Source organism: Carya illinoinensis, chromosome 11, assembly GCF_018687715.1.
Source record: "Carya illinoinensis cultivar Pawnee chromosome 11, C.illinoinensisPawnee_v1, whole genome shotgun sequence".
In the NCBI taxonomy this organism is placed as follows: domain Eukaryota; kingdom Viridiplantae; phylum Streptophyta; class Magnoliopsida; order Fagales; family Juglandaceae; genus Carya; species Carya illinoinensis.
In genome coordinates, this window is record NC_056762.1 from 3,091,309 (window position 1) to 3,108,202 (window position 16,894).

The window sequence follows — 16,894 nt, forward strand, 5'->3', positions numbered from 1 at the left end:
ACCTATCCAAATAGAAGACTCTTTTTCCTTCGGAAAATACTTTGGCCACTGCTGGTGGCTCCGCTGGCCTTTTTTTTTTCATTTTCTTTTTTTTTTTAAATATTAAGAAAAAATTGTTTAATATTATTATAAATTTTTTATATTTTTTTAAAATATTTAAAAGTATTAAAAAATGATTTGAAAAAAAAAAATTAAGCCTATCGGTGGCGCTAGCATCATCCGCTTCCTTCTTTCTTTTCTCACACAAATTTCAAAGGGAACAGTGCTTCCTAACAAGACAGATATTGCCTGTAATGCATGCCCTGTACACAGAACACGATTCACAAGCAGATATGATCATATAATAAATATGTTGAAAGTGCGTGCGTAAGACGAGAGCTACAAACTATGAAAAAGATGGCTGGCATGGTTTTGAAGAAAATGGCGGAGGGAGAGACAACGTGTCATGGTGTGGAGGAATACACGCATGCATGGTGGTGTCTCGCTGCAAAGCTTCAGAAAGGCCACATGGAATGAGAGAGAGTGAGAGGATCCGAGGAGAGATCGGAGTTAAGATAGGTTCTTGAAAATGTAATGAAAGCTGATCATCTGAGTCTGATGGCCAAATTCAACAAGCCAAGATTCTGCCGCTTGTATATATATATATATAAATATATATGAAGTGTTGAAAAATTAACACGCATTATATACAACTGAAAAAGCTTCAGAAAATGGCGGAGGGAGAGACAACGAGTCATGGTGTGGAATACAGGCATGCATGGTGGTGTCTCGCTGCAAAGCTTCAGAAAGGCCACATGGAGAGAGAGAGAGAGAGAGAGAGAGAGAGAGAGAGAGAGAGAGAGAGAGAGATAGGAGTTAAGACAGGTTCTTGAAAATGTAATGAACTCTTCCCCAACAATCCGACAAGAGCTGACGCAAGCTGATCATCTGAGTCTGATGGCCAAATTCAAGAAGCCAAGATTCTGCCGCTTGTTACTTATATATACATGAAGTGTCGAAAAATTCACACGCATTATATACAACTGAAAAAGTCGCGTAGCCAAGTGCAGAACAGTGAGGAAATGGCCCTGCAACAATGGTTGATACAATCATGGAAAGAGCTACAAAAAGTACGCGTCTATCTCCTCCTATCTCTACTCTTTCTCTTTTCATTTCAGTGTTTTTATAAACGTATATTTAAAACCACCAAACTCAATTTGCCTCCATCCCCACCAAAGCTTCCAATTATAGGCAACCTTCACCAGCTTCGCAAGCTCTCACACCGCTCTTTTCGAGCCCTTTCTGAGAAGTATGGCCCCATAATACTCTTACACTTGGGTCATACTCCAACCTTGATAGTGTCATCTGCCGATATAGCCAGAGAAGTCATCAAGTCGCATGATATTGTTTTCTCAAACCGGCCCCAAACTACGGCCGCCAACACCCTACTCTATGGTTGCACTGACATTGCGTTCGCACCCTATGGTGAGTATTGGAGACAAGTTAGGAAGATTTGTGTCCTTGAGCTTTTGAGCCTTAAAAGAGTTCAATCGTTTGAGTATGTGAGGGAAGAAGAAGTTGATTCACTAATAAAGAAGATACGCGAGTCGTGCCTCAAACAGACTCATGTTAATCTAAGTGAGATGATCATTGCAACCTCAAACAATATTGTCTCAAGATGTATATTTGGACGGAAGTATGAAGAAGAAAATGGGAAGAAAAGTTTTGGACATCTATCAAGAAGGATAATGGTTCTATTGACTACATTTTGTTTTGGTGACTTTTTCCCTTATTTGGGATGGATTGATGTTCTTACGGGGCTCATCCCGAATCTCAAAGCTACTTTTGGAGAATTAGATGTATTTTTTTCTCAAGTGATCGAAGAACACAAGACAAGGAATTGTAATGATGACCAGCCTTACAAGAAAGATTTCGTAGATATTCTTCTTCAACTTCAGAGGGATGGAATGCTCGAATTTGAGTTCACGGAAGACAACCTCAAAGGAATCTTACTGGTCTTTCTCTCTTCTCTCTCCCCTCCCCCATCTCTCTAGTATGCTACAATTAAATACCAAACACACCCACACAAATTAAGTACTCCACATACGTCTAGCTAATGTTTCTCTTTTCAAAATTCAGGACATGTTTGTCGCAGGAACTGACACGACTTCAACAACTTTAGAATGGTTAATGGCAGAGCTCATAAAGAATCCAAATATCATGAAAACAGCACAAGATGAGGTGAGAAGAGTGGTGGGAATGAAGTCAAAAATAGATGTGAATGACATCAATCAAATGAATTACTTGAAATGTATCTTGAAGGAAACTCTCAGAGTACATCCACCAGCTCCACTTTCGGTACCTCGAGAAACATCATCGAGTGTGATATTAGGAGGTTATTATATTCCGCCAAAAGCCAAGGTATTTGTCAACATATGGGCAATCCAAAGGGACTCTACCGTATGGGATAAGCCAGAAGAGTTCCTTCCCGAGAGATTTATAAACAACCCAGTTGATTTTAAAGGTCAGGACTTTGAATTCATCCCATTTGGGGGTGGGAGAAGGGGATGCCCAGGATTCACATTCGGTGTTACTACAATTGAGTATGTGATTGCCAACCTCTTGTGTTGGTTTGACTGGAGGTTGCCTAGTCCAATTGTGCAGGGGGAAGATGACTTGGACATGAGTGAAGTCAACTACGCACTTGTTGTGAGAAAGAAATTTCCTCTTCATCTTGTACCAATATTGTATTCCCCATGACACATCCAGATCAAATTCACAGCTGTATCCATAATATGACTTTTCCTGAGGTTATTTGCCTCATCTATTTAGGAATATATATGGTAGTGAGAGGAGATGAGAATTATGTAAATCATAGTGAAATGATTTGTAGATAGTACTGAAATAGTTTGTAAATAATAATGAAATAATTTGAGTTAAAGATGTTTTATTAAGTGTTGAGAAAGGGGAGAGAGTTGAATAAAAATATTATAAAGTTAAAATGTTGTAAGAATATAATTTTTCATTATTATGTTTGTTTTAAAATTTGATAAAGTTATATTGATTTTTATATTTTATTTGAAAGTTTGAAAAAGTTGTAATGATTAGATTATGATTAGATGAAAAAGTTAAAAATTTGAAATTAAAAAGTGCGTATTTGAATGATATGTTTGGGAATAAAATTATAAAACGTTTTGAAATCAGATGAAAATCTCACTTCCCAAACAAGTCTTTAGAATTCATTGTTTTTTCTTAATGAAATGAAAGGTTGTTATCAAATGAAAAATGCTATACTCACAACAAATTTACTAAAAAAATCTTAGGTATTTTATCAAATTGAAAACATGTCGGATAACATATTACACCCGAGTCTAGCACCAAGCTCAAGCCAACTTGCGTTATTTAAATTTTTTTTAGGTTAATAATTATTGGAAGCCCATTTGAGATTTATTGCGTAATTTTGAATAGGTCATTGGCTCAAAATATTACTATGGCGGAATATGGATTTTTATTGAGCACGATAATTAGTTTAAAGCATTTTAATATTTTATGGACCAAGTGATCAAATCTGTTTATTTAGAAATTGACCCAAAAAATTTATCGGACAAGTTTATTTTAGAATTTGAAACGATACCCCGGAATATAATGGGCCAACCTATTTAGCTAAGCCCAAAATATAGACCAAACAGAAAAACTCTAGGATTCCTGGGTCAAGCCCATAAAATTGACCCAAATCTGTTACACCAAGACTAATTTGTGTGTAAATTTCCAAGCCATGCACATAGGCTCATCTTCCTCATCAAAAATTAGAGCTACCACACCCTTCCTCTATATTCAGAGAATAAAAAACCGAAGCCCCACATCACACTCTCCTCCACGCCAACCCAAACCGCAAGCCGCAGCATCATCCTCCCACGCCAAAACTCCTTCACTACATAACAACCACAAGCCGCAACAAAACCACCAAGAGACCACGCCCCTAACTGAAACTAAGCCATGCCCACCCCTGTACCAAGCACACGGATCACACAGCAACACTTCTATATATATATCAAGCCCTACCTAGGCCCCCACACTCCTCCGCCGCAACACCTAGTCAGGCTGAGAGAAAGGAAATGTCCCACCACATAACCTCTTATCACAACCAAAGAAGCCCACGTGTGTCACGACTTTGCATCCTCACAGCCTCCCATCAGCCCCCTATAGCATGAAACAACAACCTCCAAGAAGACCCATGCCGCTACACCGTGAGACAACTGAGCATGCATGCCATGGCACCACAAGGAAAGTGCAACACGAAAGCCCCACGTCTTAGGGATGGGCAGCAGGGGTCCACACCCTTCTACCCTGCTCCTTTCCGCCCCCCATGGGCGGGTGGGCTACCCCGCTTTGCATATTTAAATTTTTTTATATAAATATTTATTTATACATATTAATAAATATTTATTACTTTTACTATAAATAAATATAGTAATATGTATCAAGTAGAACTTTTACTTAATACTTTGTGTAAATTGTATTGTAGTATGGTGGTCCTTTTTTAGGTTTTCTTGGCAATACAAGTCTCACACTTGAGCAGTGTGGGGTTCTTATAGTGTGAGACTAGTATTGCCTAGGCATGGAGATGATTTTTTATTATTATATTGAAAATAATCCATCTGCATGCATGCATGACTCCATATACATCATTTTCCATCTTTTAAGTATTATTTTCTTATTAAAACAAATCGCTAAAAATGACATTTTGAATCATACCTGTAAATAAATTACTCGTTTTTCCTAATAACCCACTAACCAGCATCCTGAGTCGTGCTAAATTAATTCGAAATAAAGCATCTTCATTTTGGTACAAACAATTCATGTAGTTGAATTACTTCATCCAATTAAATTTCTCTATGAACTTAGTAATTCTTTTTCTTTTTGGCTCCAGAACATTAATAATGATTCAATGAATCTAATAAATTAAAATGAAAATTAAATAAAGATATGAGCTCTCTCCACTGCATTTACAATATATGTATATTAGTAAGAGCAACGCGCAGTGCACGTTTGCCCGATTGACTAATTTTGTTATGTTTTAAATTTGTAACTATAAATGGACAGAAATTTGTTTATATTTGTGGAACTTTTTCCTTGTTTACAACTTATATTATACATACATACAAAAACCAACGTGCAACTATGTACAGATATTTTAAAGTATATATTACAAGAGTGATAAGTTTCAAATGACGTATTTAAAACATTCAACTTATTGTCTAAGAAATAGGATTAATAGATATTACATTTAGTTTATTCTGGCATAATTCACCATATTCATTAAAACCTGCACCAAGCAAGATCATCCATTCTCTACTTGAAATTTGAGCTGCTATATTATGAAAGAATGGAAACCCATCCTGTAATAATGGGAATGTATAAATAAGTAATGTGTTAAATTTTTTAGAATAAATTTCTAAATACACATTTTATCTTGTTTTCGTGTTTTAGGAGGTCCACTATGGTACAATCAACGATCTCTTCTGCCGTTGGCCTAAATGTTACCACTGCTGTAGGTTCGGTATCATCAGACTTCCAAATATATATATCCGACATCTAAGATTAACAAAGAGATTATTATTTCTTAATATTTACATTTACTACTTTTCAATTTTGATGTAAGAATCTATAATTTCATAATATGAAAGAAAATTTTTACCATGGCAGTGACACGGTCATGCTTTTGCAACTGTAACATAAAACATTCTTGTTGTAGTCGTACCTGATTGCTCTGTTATAGTTGGCACAAGAAATCTAATAAAACCGTTGATTTAGGTCAACAAATGAGAACCTTCCTTTAATCATATAAGTTTTCTAAAATCACATTACATCAAAGACATGAACCAATTTGGAATAAATATACGAATTTATTATTATATTAACATATATTATTCATAAAACACTTATAACTATAATACAAAGACTTTGTACCTATATATAAGTTTTAACATTATTAACATTATTAAAATTTATTATGACTTTCTAGTGAAGATTTTCCAAATTTTTTGCAATAATAGTTTACATGGATTGAATTTGTCTGATATCCTCCATTCTATGGTTCTCTCCCCCCTCTTTGATACTCTCTCATCTCGAAAATCCCTTTCAACTTTCCCATTTTTTGTTCTTTCTCTTTCTAGGTCAGCGGAAAGGCTCTGCACGCCACTTCTCTAGGAAACCCATGCAACATCATGTGGGCCTTAAAGGTCTCGAAGTGCTCGACTGAGTCTCAGGTCCCATTATACACTTCCATGGGTGGGACTCAAAACTTCGGGGGCAACGGGACCGCCATTCCCCTTGCGCTATATGGCAAGCCTGTGCTGACAAGTTGCTGATCTATTCTGGACGAACTCCTTATTTTTCTAATTACCACCTCATATTTTCCCTAGAGGTTATGCAGCTCATCCTGCATGTGCTTTTTTTCTTCCAGAGCATTGTCACCCTCTTCTTCCCTTCTCGATTCCTGGTGTTCCCTGGCACTGGGTCTTCCTGATGCGCCAACTCGAGGATGTCATCCTTGAGGACCTGATTTTCTTCTCAAAGGACATCCACCTCATTAGTGAGCCAATCAATGAGCTGCCCCATAGCAGCCAACCTCGCTTCCATGCCGTTTGTCATCTCTTTGTCTTGATCCCGTACCGACTGAGAATGGGCCCTCACAGGCATATGAAGGACATGCTCGACTTACAATTTTGTCAAATCCCACAGATGGCGCTAACTATTAATGTCGTGTTTCGTAGACATTTGGGTTGGGCTGCTCAGAGGTCCGTGCCTTCGCTCAATCAGTATCTTGCAACAGGGAAAAGAATGGCTCTCGGTGGCCTGAGAAGCCTCCGATGCCTAAGTCAGTCTTCTTCTCTTTTGAGAGCTTTAAAGAAAATACCAAAGTCTAATAACAATGTTTTGTCATGAATTAATTCCTTTACCTTGTAATTCTGGGCGTCCCTCTATACTCGGCTCCTCAAGTCAGGAGACCATACACTACGTTCTAGGGAAGAGGAAGGCCTCTCACGGGGCCTCCACCACCATGATGTCTTTAATGTGGCATGGTCTCCTGGTGTCAGTCATTTAATGCAGTGTGATTGTCTGATATCTTCATTTATTGTGGCATGGTCTTTTGGCCTTACCAACCTTCTTCTTGGTGTCTTTCTCTCCCTTTCCTCTGACCTAGGTTTCTCGTGCTATTCCAGCAATGTCCCATCTCAACACGGATGGTTGCCTCCGACCTGTATGGGTCGAGGGCCCGCTCCGAGCTGCTGAGGGGGAACCCTCGTAGGTTGCATTGGTGACATCTTGACTCATGGGGCTAGGGGAAGGTGATGCGCTTGGGGCTGTCAGTATGGGTTTTAGGCCCCTGACGAAAATTCTCCTAACACTACGAATCTGTCTACAACAAAATTTAGATGGTACCCGAGATTTGTACACACGCAAGTGGGAAAACTTGACTCATTTCAATCTATATTCATTTCGTCTCTATTATGAGTTTTTTTTGCCTAACTTAAAGATTTTTTTTTTTAGATCGACACATCTATTATAGATTATATTTGGATTTATTTTTTCTTTGATTTTTTTTATGCAGCTAATGGAGAAAGAAACCGAGAGAAGGTTGCTAACTAATATGGAGAGAGGGAGAGAGAGAGAGAGAGAGAGAGAGAGAGAGAGAGAGAGAGAGAGAGAGAGAGAGAGAGAGAGAGGGGGGAGATGTTTTCGTTGGCTTCAAAGCAAAAAGAACTCAGGCAAAAATGTACACAAAGCAAGGGTAAAATGGGAAGAAAGAGTGTTAGACGTAAATATAATTGCTCTAACATTCACATTTATATATATATAGTAGATATATATTTAATTATAGAGTATCTTCCTAATCTTGAGGTTAAAAAATACAAAAATATATATTTAGTTAAAACCAAAACAAAACAAGTGGGATAGCATACATCATACTCCTAAATGGAATTTCAAAAGTCAAATTATATACCCTTCCTTAATTATCTATGGAAATCTTAAAATAAATAGATATGTCAAAGCAATACTGGAGTCCCACATTGCTGAAGTGTGAGACTTGTATTGCCAAGGCAACCTATAAAAGAGCCACTCTACTACACTACAACTTACACAAAATATACATATGCACTACTAAGTTTTTAATTATAGTCACATTTATAAATTTAAATTTACAATTTAGATTCAAAAATGTATTCTTATCACATTTGGATCGAGAAATAATTTTTTGGCCTAATAGACTATAGTTGATTATTTACCACGTTTAAATATTGTGGACAGCCAACAAAACCACCAGCAACCTCTTCTCAACCACCATAGCCAGCTTTGAACCACCATGAAAACAGCCCAGCCACCATATCCCAACCTCCCAACAAGCCTCCACGTCCCCTATTTTCCCTACATCAAAACAAAGCACAACTCTTCTTCCTCCAAGCACGGCAAACGAGCGAACAACAACACTATTCAGCCGACCAACACACACACAAAAAAAAAAAAAAAAAAAAACACATTGCCAACCTATGTTGGAACCATCGTGGTTAGCCTTCGCTGCCTAGAGCCGTCACCGTGGGTCATTACCATCGTGCTCTCTCGGTAAGCCGGTTGCTTGCTTTCAGTCTTCTAGAACCTTAGTTATTTACAAAAGTGACATTAAGGGAGGTTTGGTTTCCCGAAACTTTTTCCCTTATCTTTTCCCATCTCATCATTATATTTTTTTTTCTAAATTTTCACACAAAATATAATAATTAATTTTACTTTCTTAAATCTCAAAATAATAATATTATTAAAAAATAATATTCTAACAATTTGTTATTCAAATTTTAACTTTCATCTCAACTCACTATCTAAATCTTCTTAAACCTTTCTACCATGCAGTCTTCCCATGAAACCATAAAGTTTGTTTTATGTAATTACTTTTAGGAAAATGCTTGGCATCCCAAGAGTGAGTCCTGATAGCTTCTTCTTCTTCTTTTTTTTTTTTACTTAATGATTAAGTGAGTGTTTTTTTAATGATATTGTGAATTATTTAAAAAAATTCAGAATATAAAAAAACATATGAAAATAAAAGACTAAATGGCCTTCTCGGTGAGTTTTCTCATGTTAACATGTTTTGGTTTTGCATTCTATTAATGGCTCATATTTACACACTAATATTTTATAAGGAAAATTGTAATACTTAGATAATATCAGAAGATGAATATTTAATATCCAAATTGCAAAATATCTAGCGCTACAGCAGCCATTTTCCAGACTTCAAATGCAACACACCCACCACGCAAATTCGTAGAACATAATCTAATGTTTCAGCTTTACCTTGTGCACAACAATCGCAATGAGAGGCTAATGGAATACTGAGTGACTACACCCGAGAGTCAACAGCCAGACCATTAAATCTGGCTTTCCACATCCACACTGCCATCTTTTTATATAGATAATATCCCAAGCCGTGGCAGACATAAAGCATCCATCCCTTACTGATTTCCAAATTATAATATCCTTACCATCTTTGCCTGCCATAGTTTCAGGCATAATCCTCTAGCCTTTTCTTTGCCAACTAGTTGAACAAGGTGGTTTTTATCCCAGGCGCCATCTACCCAGACATCTTGTAGTTTAAGATCAGCCGATTTAACATTCGCATCAACACAAAATGACCCACTTGCCAACCAACAATCAAACCAAAATGAAGACCTCCCTTCTCTTACCTTCACGTTTATATTTTCAACCACATTAAGGAGGACAGTCATGATTGATCACATAACACATTTGGTGTCAAGTTAATGTCATCATAAAAGACTAAAAAAGCTTCAAAATTAATTTTTTCCATCAAGATTATTTTCGATTATATGGTTTCGTTGTAAATAGTAATTTTTAGCAATGAGGTATCGGTCACTACTAGTAAAACGATTCAAATGCACAAAATTTGCATTTTGTATCATGTCTTAAATCGCTACAAATGATTGCCAAACTAATGTCTATAGATTTTGGATGCGAAACTCACTAGAGCATTCACATTGGCTTCTTTATCCTATTCTTCAAAATATATTGCCAAAACCTACTTTTTTTTTATTTTACATATTAACTTTTACAATACATCATGCATCAGCTTATCAATATTTTCTCTATATTATTTAAATATTCTTTTTTAATATTTTTTTTATCCATTTCAAATACTTCCTCAACTATTAATGATAACTTCATATATTTTTATATGTACAATATCTCATATATAATGTCATATTTTAAATTACTTAAAAAAACAGAGTAAAGCGATAAAAAAATAAAAAAAAAAAAAACAAAAATTCCTGCCAACGACTTCGGCTACCTAGAGTTTGTTTTTTCCTCTTATATTTTATTTAAACCATGAAATAACGCATATGTCTTGATCATTTTCACTGAAGTAGATTTGGCTTAAACCAAACAAACCTGGTTTGTTCAAAAATAGGCAATTCAAAAATAGGCACCACACTTGATTGAAAGGCCGGAAGCTTTATTATTAACAGCAAAACTTCTTGCATGAATAAAAGTTAAAAACAATATAAACAGAGTGCTAGAGATCAGTAAATGAGAGACAAGAGAGTGGGGCTTGTGCGAAAGTTATAAAGGGCTAAAATGAAAAGATAGAAAGGAAAGAAGACGAAGTGAGAGAGAAATAATAATATAAAAAACTATTTAAATTAATCAACAATAACCGTTACATGTAACGCGTTTGTATTGGAGGGGACTCTTGGCCGCCATCTTTCTTCATATTTTACAAAAAATTGTATTTTATGAAATCCAACTCGATCTCATTCGCTGTGAGTTACCGTGTGATCGAGGAGAAAGATGATCAAGAAATCAACCCCTTATCTAGAGAGACTAATCCTTTTTAGGTTCTTTTCTTCGTTAATTAACTTTTGTGCAATTAATAATGTCTTTCCATTCTTCCTTTTTTTCATTAAAGTGTTGTGTGGCAAGAGTAGGTTTTTGTCCACCAATAGATCAATGGATCCTAAAACAGCGGCCAAAGCAGTCCTTTCGCTACTTTCTTATTGTCATTCATCTTTACGTACATTATTCTTTGATAAAAATATTTTTAAGGAAATTTCAATGAGATGATCAAAAGTTTACATGGATATCAAAGGGGTAAATTATTTAAATATTTGAATTGATAGAAGTATATATATTAAATAAATCAATTGATGCACAATTCTCTTTGGCTTGTGTACATGATTATATATATGGATTCCTCTAAGATATTTGACGCATTCTTATACAATATAAAAAATCTTTCTATAAGTTTGACGAAAAATAATATTATTAAATGGTAAAACGAGTAACTTTGATTGGATAAGTTGGGCTATACCCAGCCTAGTTGCTATATCTGACTGTAATTCTATCAAAAGATTTCAAATGCCAGGATTTAAATATATGAAATGTGAGTGTCCAGGTGAGGAGAGCTAGCCGACTGTTTTCACTTTTCAACATGTCTGTAGTATGCATATGCACAAGCGAAAGATGCAAAGATTCCCACGTCATTTTGCAGCCTAAATTATGTCATTCTATTTTATATATAGTATTGCCTGCCTAAGTGTTGAAAAACTTATAGCCAGCTTAAAGAACCGGGTTACCAGCGCCAAACACTTCGACAAGATCAGGAAATGACTCTGCTATCATGGTTGCCACAATCATGGATGGAGCTTCACAAAATACCCGTCAATCCCCTCCTATCTCTTCCTTTCAAATCTTTTCATTTTTGTACTTTTTTAAAAGCGTATTTAGAAGTGGCAAACCCAATTTACCTCCATCCCCACCAAAGCTTCCAATAATAGGCAACCTTCAGCAGCTTGGTACACTCTCACACTGTTCCCTTCGAGCCTTTTCTAAGAAGTATGGCCCCGTAATGCTCTTATACTTGGGCCATGCTCCAACCCTCGTGGTATCATCCGCACAATTGGCCCGAGAAGTCTTGCAGACAAATGATACTGTTTCGCAAGCCGACCCCAAAACACAGCAGCCAAAATCTTACTCTATGGTTGCACTGACATGGGATTCGCGCCCTTTGGTCAGTATTGGAGACAAGTTAGGAAAATTTGTGTCCTCGAGCTTTTGAGCCTCAAAAGAGTGGAGTCATTCCAACATATAAGGGAAGAAGAAGTTGCTTCATTAACAAATAAGGTAGTGAGTCGTGCTCCAAACAGACTTCCGTTAATCTAACCGAGATGATCATTGCAGCCTCAAACAACAAAGTCTCTAGATGTACGCTTGGACAGAAGTTTGAAGAAGAAGATGGCAAGAGAAGTTTTGGATATCTAGCAAGAAGGGTAATGGTGCAATTGACAGCATTTTGTTTTGGTGATTTCTTCCCTTATTTGGGATGGGTTGATGTTCTTACGGGATTCATCCCAAGTCTCAAAGCAACTTTTAGAGAATTCGATACATTTTTTGATCAAGTGATTGAAGAACACAAAACTGTAAAAAGTAATGATGAACAGCCTAACATGAAAGATTTCGGGCAAATTCTCCTCCAACTTCAAAGGGATGGCATGCTTGAATTTGAGTTCACGGATGACAACCTCAAAGCAATCCTACTGCTGAATTTGAGTTCACGGATGACAACCTCAAAGCAATCCTACTGCTCTCTCTCTCTCTCTCTCTCTCTCTCTCTCTCTCTCTCTCTCTCTCTCTCTCTCTCTCTCTCTCTCTCTCTCTCTCTCTCTCTCTCTCTCTCTCTCTCTTTTTGTTGTATGTATGTTTGTTAGTGCATATTGCAAACACCCCACACGCAGTTTAATACTGTTTTCTTTTTCCAAAATTCAGGACATGATTGTGGCAGGTACTGATACTACTTCAACAACTTTAGAATGGTTACTGGCAGAGCTCATAAAAAATCCAAGTATCATGAAGAGAGCACAGGATGAGGTGAGAACAGTGGTGGGCAAGAGTCGAAAATAGATGTGAATGACATCATTAAAATGCATTACTGAAATGTATCGTCAACGAAACTCTCAGACTGCATCCACCAGCTCCTCTTTTGCTACCTTGAGAAATATCAGCAAGTGTGATACTAGGAGGAGGTTATGATATTCCACCAAAAACAAAAGTATTTGTCAATATATGGGCAATACAAAGGGACCCTAGTGTATGGGAGAGGTCAGAAGAATTCCTCCCCGAGAGATTCATAGACAACCCAATTGATTTTCGAAGAAAATATTTTGAATTCCTCCCGTTTGGAGGTGGGAGAAGGGGGTGCCTTGGATTAAATTCGGTGTTGCTACTGTTGAATTTATGATTTCCAACCTGTTGTGTTGGTTTGACTGGATGTTGCCTCCACCAATCATTGGATGGGAGAAATATCACTTGGACATGGGTGAAGTTAACGCCCAAGTTGTTACTAAGAAAACTCCTCTTCATCTGGTACCAATATTGTACTCTCCATGATCATCCATTAAGATCAGATTCATAATGTTCATAATATGTGTGTGTGTGTGTGAGAGATAACCCATATGATAAGAATAAGTAGGTAGTATATGGAATCCTACGTTGCTTGGAAAAAAAAAAGTTTTTGCTCTTTATAATGTTTCAATGGGGCTCCAATTTTATCATTAACTAGGCCTTTTGGAGTATAGGCCATGTGATCTGGATCCTCCATTGGGGCATTACAATATATGACTTTTCTTGTGGTTGTTCACCTCTTCTGTTCTAGATCTTATCGAAATGGAATATGCAAAATGCATGCTACGCTAAGAGCACTCGCTTCCCGTTCTGCATCTGCCCCTTATCCCTATAATTTAGGGAAACTTTAAGGTTTTCATGAAAAACCTCCCCCCATCCCAATCCCTAAAATGGGGATGAAGTATAGGTGTGCTACAGAAGTTCCCCATATATGGGGAACGACTGTACATCCCCATCGCTCCTACTCCAATGATTCTCCCCTTCGTCTTGCGCCTTCTTCTTCCTTCCCTCCCTCGCAACGCAGCTCCAACGGGCACCTCTCTTTGCCTGTAAGTGATTCTCAATTCTTTTTCATCGTTTATGTTTCTCTCTTCTCAGATCGATAGACTGTGATAGTAAATCTCAATACAATATTGGGGAGGGCGAAGAGGGAGTTGATGTCGTCGGCACCATGGAGGGGCAAAGAGGAGGCTGTCGAGGAGTTTCGGGAGTAAAGCTCAAAGTCACGAAGTAGCCTGGAGTTGAACCAGTGATGCACGTCCCTCGAAGAAAGAATGACAAGTCCAAACGCCATGACCTTGAAGATGATGATTTTCTTGTCAAGATTGACTCACAGATCTGTTACATCTTTCAGCGTAATTACTAGATATCTCTTTTTTTTTGTAGTGATTCCATTATTAGATATCTCTTTGATAGTTGCTTTTGTGTTGGAATTTATTAATAAATTCGAGTACTTTCGTGCGGTTGTCAAAGGATATTTGCCTACACAATTGAAAGAGTTATTGATTACTTGCTTGCCGCTGCTGAAAGTAGATGTCTTTTTATCATATGAGACATTTCTGCAGACTATGTAGTTCATACTTCATCATTTTTAAATATCAGCTAAATATGAACAATCAATACTGGGATAACTCTAAATTCTAGATACTCACCTCGATTGGTTTTTTTTTTTTTTTCCTCCTTTCATACGAATGCTAATCCCTAGAGCTTTGCTGGTTTTTCTTTTAGGAACTGGCCATTTTGTGCTTTCCAGAGGGCAGCACAAATCTTAAACTTATAGGGTAGAATGCTTGTTACTTATATTACAGTAAGGGTCTGTCATCTGTAAAGATTTAGACGAGGTTCACTGTCAAGCCATGATCTTATCATGTTCTGAAGCCATAAAATGTGTTGCTTTTCCTGCATTCAATTTGATGTTAGAAATGATGTGCTTTTGTGTCTCTTCAGGCAGAATATTTTTTTGATACTCTAAATGGTTAATTCAACTTAATCTTGTTATAGAAGCATGCGGTGAGGATGATGCATTTTTTGTCTTCCATGATTTAGATCACTGAATTTGATTGGGAAAGCCATTAACTTCCTCAGTGAGTAAAGGCATGTCTATAGGATATATATATATATATATCAATTACTTCTTATGCAGTCTAAACATTTTATGTTATGTTTTTCTATCAATTGATACTTTATAGCTTTTCTAGAGCTAGCTGCTTGAAGTATGCAGCTTTACGCATTTCTTTTTGCTTGGTGATTGATAATATTTTACTCATCATTTCCATCTGCTTTCTTTAAATAGGTTTGTAACTGAATATGTTCTTACTTCAGTTTGACATGAAATACTCTTATTTATACAGTTTCTTCAACAGGTATTCAACATTGACACTGTTATGAAACCTCTTCCACCTACCATGGCTTATAATATCTCCCACAACTTGCGATTCTTCACGCCCATTTTCATGCAGTTCTTTGGTAAGTGGATTTCCATGTGCATTTCTTAGTAGTAAGATGGAAATAGTTTAATTTATCTTGTACAATACAACATTTTCAACCTTTTAGTTCCAAGGATTCTTATTATTATTTTTCCTTTTCAGTTACAAAAATTACCATTTATGTTTCCCCCACCCTCTGGCCTAATCTGTTATCTTTCACTACACCTAGAGTTATGTACTTTTGGTATTTCTGCATCATAACAAGTATGGACCGAAAGAGTATGTTCGTAATGGGAAGAAGGAGAAGCAGGAGAAAGGGAAAACGGTTGCTGTTAATGAAGAGGAAAACAAAGAAGAATATACGGAAATGAGTAGGCCTGTTGGGAATGTGGAGAACATGCAGAGCAGTGGAAAGGATCAAGTGGACCCAGTGGCAATCGTGAATACGGTGGATTTAAAGAACCTGTGGGGTTGTTGGAAGTTAAAAAAAATAATAGTTTAGTGATTGACCTGGTTGACGACTGCACAGAGCCGGAGGCTATACAGAATATATCTGTTAATGAAAAAGACAGAGATATTGTGAGGAGGACGGAAGATGTGGACACTGTTGTCTGTGGGGATCTCGGGGAGATGACTATGTTACTGGGATGCCTAAATGCAGATCAGAATGTGTCATTCCAGGAGGAGCAATGTGATGGGACCGGACGGTTTGAAGTGCAAACGGAGAGGGTGGGTGAAGAGGATACCGAGAAGGCAAGAGTTGAGGAAACGGTTGGGATTGACAATGTTGTTTCGGAACCAGAACCAGAAACTCAAGTAGAGATTTTCAATCAAGAGAAAGAATATCTTTCGGAGGTGGAGGTGAATGAAGGTAAGAAAAAATATAAGAAAAAGATGTTTGTTAAAATGCGTAGTTCCTCGCGGGCTCATGCTCGTGTTTCTAAACTTAATCTATGATTGAGTCCATCTTTGTATGGAATATTAGGGGGGTGGGCACCTCTCAAAATAGATTAAAAAAGTTGATTGGAAAATTGAGACCAAAAGTAGTTGCTCTATTGGAACCTTTTCAAAGTGAAGAGGGTGCACGTAATTTGGCTAGAAGGCTTCACTTTGAGAACTATATTTCTAATGAGGGTGAAGGGGGTAAAATATGGATTTTTTGGAATAATACTCATATGGTGCATGTTGTTAGGAGGGGTATGCAATTCATTTCTATTATGGTTGGCGAAGGTAATATGAAATTTCTGCTTACAGTTATTTATGCCAAGTGTACCTTGGCGGAGAGAAGGCTCCTTTGGGAGGATCTTAGCATTAATAATATGGGTTTCGACTCTTGTATGTTCGTGGGTGATTTTAATATTATACGAAATGATTCTGAAAGAAGAGGTGGTAGGCCTCGGACTATAATGGCTATGGAGGAGTTTAATAATTGGATTCACCAAGGAGGTTTGATGGAGATGGTGACGAAAGGGAGTGTGTTTTCTTGGTGTAATGGGCAAACAGGGCTTGCTCGTTCTTGGGCGCGT

At 37.1% G+C, this 16,894-nt stretch overlaps 1 protein-coding gene across 1 annotated transcript; it reads left to right on the top strand.

Moving 5' to 3' along the window:
- Positions 1–949: 949 nt before the first annotated feature.
- LOC122280685 (cytochrome P450 71A1-like) lies at positions 950–2,920 on the top strand. The gene is made up of 2 exons (XM_043091667.1): positions 950–1,994; positions 2,119–2,920. The coding sequence occupies exons 1-2, from the start codon at positions 987–989 to the stop codon at positions 2,737–2,739; spliced, it is 1,629 nt and encodes a 542-aa protein (XP_042947601.1). The 5' UTR covers positions 950–986; the 3' UTR covers positions 2,740–2,920.
- Positions 2,921–16,894: the final 13,974 nt, after the last annotated feature.